This window comes from Rhagoletis zephyria, unplaced genomic scaffold, assembly GCF_001687245.7.
Source record: "Rhagoletis zephyria isolate East Lansing unplaced genomic scaffold, Rhagoletis_zephyria_1.1 Rzeph_scaffold_24249, whole genome shotgun sequence".
Taxonomy (NCBI): domain Eukaryota; kingdom Metazoa; phylum Arthropoda; class Insecta; order Diptera; family Tephritidae; genus Rhagoletis; species Rhagoletis zephyria.
The window spans coordinates 1-5,023 of record NW_016181307.1 but is presented as its reverse complement, the minus strand read 5'-3'; the positions used below and the strand labels follow the sequence as shown (position 1 = coordinate 5,023).

General features: G+C 32.9%; 1 protein-coding gene across 1 annotated transcript; it reads right to left on the bottom strand.

Moving 5' to 3' along the window:
- Positions 1 to 1,471: 1,471 nt before the first annotated feature.
- On the bottom strand, positions 1,472 to 3,110 carry LOC108381897 (uncharacterized; the record flags this gene model as incomplete). The annotated part of the gene is made up of 4 exons (XM_017638291.1): positions 1,472 to 1,758; positions 1,837 to 2,233; positions 2,646 to 2,883; positions 2,941 to 3,110. Coding segments are annotated over 4 exons (1,000 nt in total), but the record flags the coding sequence as incomplete, so codon positions are not given.
- Positions 3,111 to 5,023: the final 1,913 nt, after the last annotated feature.

Genomic DNA, 5,023 nt, shown 5'->3' with positions numbered 1-5,023 from the left:
CAAGCATGCAGTTTAATAATCCATTCAATTTTAGTTGATCAAAGTGCAAGTTGGAAGTTGCTTGAAAATCTGAATATAAAATTGCAAATTAGTATGCAGGTTTATTGAATTTTCCTGACTTTTATGTGTTTTGGTGTAGTATGAACTATGTTTTTATAGAAAATTATCGGAAATAAATTAAAAACTTTGCATATATATAATGGGAAAATTCACTGTGCCTAAACTTTTGTTCGACACTGTACATATAAAAAAATATATACAGTAACTTCTCCTGTTACAATAGTAAAAAAAAATGTAATTTGCTTTGTAGTGCAATCTTGCGGTGCTTTAAACAAAAAATAGATAACAGAAACTAATTTTTTGTATCAATAAACTCCCAAGCACAGGTTTGTATTAAAAAAAAAAACATCCGTAACACTTTATTAAATATTAATCTGCATATTTTATCAATTTGTCGGAATATTTTTTTTTATGTACTATGTTACCGCATAACTTTGAACTACGTTACCCGTTTTCTATAATTCTTTTTTAAAGGAAAGGTGGTTCCTCAGAGGTGGTCTGCTACTAATTGAGTGTAGATCCGATAATTGGGCCATGAAGAAAATAACGGTACTCCTAAATTTGTATATGAGAATTGAAGTCGGTTTTGTTTTTTGTTTAAAATTTACTCCAGTGTCCACAGCTTCTATAACAGAGTCGTAGGCCATATTTTTTTGTTAGTTCAATTGTGGAACATTTGTATGAACAGCTTCGGCTAAAACTTCGGCTTTGGTTCTCTTTACTTTGTAACCCGACTCAAAAATATTTTCAGTAGTAAGCTTTCTGGGTATCAATCCATATTGCAAAATTTAATTTATCTCCCCTCAAAAATATTAAAAAATTAACTTTAGAGCTATGGTCTGGAGGAATTTTTTTCTTAGAATTTTATGAAGAATCCGGATATGCTAGGAACGATGTCGAAAAAAATCGATCCATACAAATTGGCCCGCCCTAATATATATGTGTGTATGTATTAAGACACATGTATGTACATTTATTTATATATAACATTTGTTATTAAGTTCATATTACACATTTAACATAATATTTATTTTATTCTTAAAATTTCTAAATGGTAATTAGAGATGCATATCTTTTAGATTTTTTAATGAATATATGACATACCCATGTACCTATATTCATACATCCTTTAAAATTTTTTTGATCCAGATAGGAAACATTCCATTTTTATTTCCACAAATTGGTTGTAAATATGTATGTACATACATACATATATATTGCATACATCCAAATCATGAAGGTTATAAACACAATTAGCTAAGATTTTTGATAAAATATCCGACATACGATTCCTCTGAATTCTTAACGAAATCGTCATTGATATATGTATGTATGAATGCACATACATACATACATATGTACCTATGCGTATTTACTAGTCGAGCACTCATAAAAATGTGTGACTAACTTTCCTGTCTATGGTTTACAATTTAAGCGAACTGCATACAAAGTTTGCGAATAAATAGCTGTCAATTTGATAAATATTATTTAGTGTTGTTGCATCTATAGTCCGATTTCACGCATGGCACTGTGTAGACACGAATTCTTCAGACACTCTCTTGGACCTAGCTGTGGACTTGGTGTTCCACGTAATATCATCAATATAGAACGTGCTGCTGCTTGACAATCGTTGTTGTTGCCACAAATAGCATCCGCTTCTGTCAAATATTGATAATCGCAAGCCACTTGCGTAGTGCCCTGCAACAGTTATGTTTAATAATTTTTTTTACTCAATGTTTGTTTTCTTCTAAATAAATGTATTGCGTGTCCACTTACACATAAATAACAAATCTGGTGAATACCACAAATAGGCAAGAGCTCCTGATTTATATCTCCACTTAGAATATCTATACCTCGACAGCGTTCCGCCATCGATTCGATTAAGGGACACCTATTCGAGCCGATAATATAGTTCTTATTTCCCAAATACGCATCGTTCAACGGCTCATAGCGACCAGCATCGACGATATCCTCCTGCATTCCAGCGAATTCATTCGGTAATTCTGGATAGCGCATATAGCCATTACGCTTCTTCTTGTGTTTTTTTACTTGTTCAAGATTTCTATCGTTCTTTTCGTTAGGCTCGGCATTTTTGGTATTTGCGTCAGCAGAGTTGGTGCTCATCATGGCATTCGAGTGTATTTCCTTTGTCCTATCATTGCCTGTCGGGAAACTGCAATACAAAATATAAAAAATCGTTTATGTATGTACATATATTCCGATCAGTTCTTGATTTATTTAACATGTATACTAATAGGCTCTTCTGATCTGAGTTTCAAGATGCGAATAAAACTAAGTTATTCTCTTTTCCTAGCCCAACGTTTCGCTAATACTTTTTAGTATCTTCATGGGCAATTCGTTTAATTGATATACTATTGTTTTGAATATTTAAACAAATTTCGAAATTAAAAACATAAAAACATTTAAATTTCTGTGACTAACACAACATTAAAAACAAAAAGAGCATTACTAAACACGTATACGCTAAAAATCATTACCATCCATTCATTATGGTAACTTTGTCAATACGGAGTATACATGTTAAAAAATATCTTTTATATTATTTTTAAATACTCGAAGATTACCCCATATTTTCCACTTCATGTAAAGGTGTTCGAACCTTCTTCGCCGACAAAGGATTTTCCAGATCATTTTCGGTATTATCTTCTGGTTCGATTGCATTGCGCAGTAAGTGATTCTCAGCTTCCACAGATTGTCGCAATTTGTCTAAAGCGCGACGCATTTTCTCCAAACTATATGCCGTGGCCAGGCGAGAGAGCACGTGGTCTTTGAGGCGCCTTATCTCATCTGGGTCGGCAATTCCTACAACCGTATGTATGAAAACAGCCACTGAATGACTTTCGTCGGCAATAGACTTACCTTCATGAGCTCCGGTATATTTAATGGTCTCATCAATAATAAAGTCCTCAATCGATTGCAATTTCCTATCCATGATGTCTAATTGCTCAGAATCCAAATTACGTTTTTTCATATCCCCATCATTACTGCTGGCTTCAGTACTACTAGCGCCTCGTTTTTTAACCTCAATGCTATGGCAGATAAAAACAAGAAGTTATGTTGTAAAGTCATAAATATTAAAACCCTATGTATACATATATGGATTTATGTATGCATTATACCAGGCAATATCGATATGTAGACCAGTCAATCTCATACTTGAGGTCGAAATACCGTCTTGCTAAGAAAATTATATTAGAGGTATTCACCAAATTGAGCAAGTGAGCTCAAGCAACGAATGTTGACAACGTTGATTAAGATAAGGACAGGACATATTTTTAATAATTGACAAGCTGTTGGCACTTAGGACATCGGTGCTTACATCACTTGATGGCTTTTTTCTCGTCATCGTATTAAGATGGAAGAACAGTGGTGGGTTTAAGGGGGGGGTGGCGGTGGGGTGGGTTTTGGGGTTGAAATACCCCCGAAATTTTTTGATCAATTTTAAAATTTTTTATTTTATTTAGTTTATGTTTATTAACAGGTTTCCTATCCAATGAATCACATGCGATACATGGGACAAGTTTTGTCGCGCCAGTCCATGAATCATACATATATCGCACACCGTCTTCAAAAGAGTCACAACTAAAAATTTTGCATTTTTGAAATTATGCGCTAAAAATGTTCAGAGAGCTTTTATTTACCTTTCAGCAAAAGCTAGGACAATAGGACTGCGCAATTAATACATTTATTATAAGTCAATTTAATTGATTAATCGCGTGATCCGTTTTTACGCGCAAATTTCACATTCAGCGGGAGTTGTCACAAATGGCGGTTTAATATTGGCAAATGTTCGAATTGCTAAAATAAAATCGATTACAATAAAAAGTGTTGCCACATCAAAACTAAAGTTCTAACTCCACAACGTACTATTTACTTGTTTCGACGAATTAACGTGGTAGCGCTCAAAAAATTGATTTGAAGGGAAAAATCGCCCAAAATTATCCAAGGCAATTTCCTAAATTTTACACGCAAATATGCAGTAAACAGCTGTTGATTGAATATAATTCATGGGACGGACCTTATCGATAACTATTTCTTACCCTTACATATATATCAAAAATGAAAAAAAAAAAAATTTATATTTCTTCTTTTGCATACGGATATACAATATATGCTTTTTCCATATTTCTATATGCAAATAATATCAAATCAGAATCCAGAAAAAACGGGGGATATAGTGTGACATAAAAAAGGTGTATCCCAAAGCGCGAAAAAGTGCCCCTGAGTAACTTTTTAAGGGGTGCGTTTAGTTGCAGATGAATTTGAATATTTGGATGCATATTAGGAGGCTATATTTTTTAAATGAGAACTCGCCGAAATAAAATATCATGCCTTGTTTTATTTCATATCGCACTAAACATTTCAACACTATTTAAATTTGCAGTTAATATTTTGAGCAAAAATGAAAAGCTAAAAAAAGCCTATTAATTTTAAGAAAGAGCTAAAAAAAAGCTAGAATGACTCTTAAATACACATTGCAAATTCTTTTGGTTTGCTAAATTACATGGAATTTCGTTGCCTTTTTGTTTGGGAATATGACACTCCTTATTAGGAATGTTAATCCCGGGATCCCGGCGTTTTTTAGGTTCCAAAATTCTTGGAAAATAATCCCGGGATTTTCGGCATTTGTAATTCGCATTGATGGCAATAATTGGAACTCCTTTTCTTGACCAGTGTTGGCTATATTTCTTTTTTTATGTAATAATTAATATTTTTTTATAAATTTCTAGCTCATTATACACACACTAAAAAATTTTTGTTTAAATTTGCGCATATTAAGATAGGTAACCAGTTTCCTCTCATAATGAATGCAAATTTACACACCGTGTTAATTAAATTAAACACTGCTTGCTTACTTTTACTTATCATATGTGTGGTGTAGAACAAATTTCGAATTTGTTTTTTGAGTTCTAAACATTTATTGTTCACAATTTCACAGTTT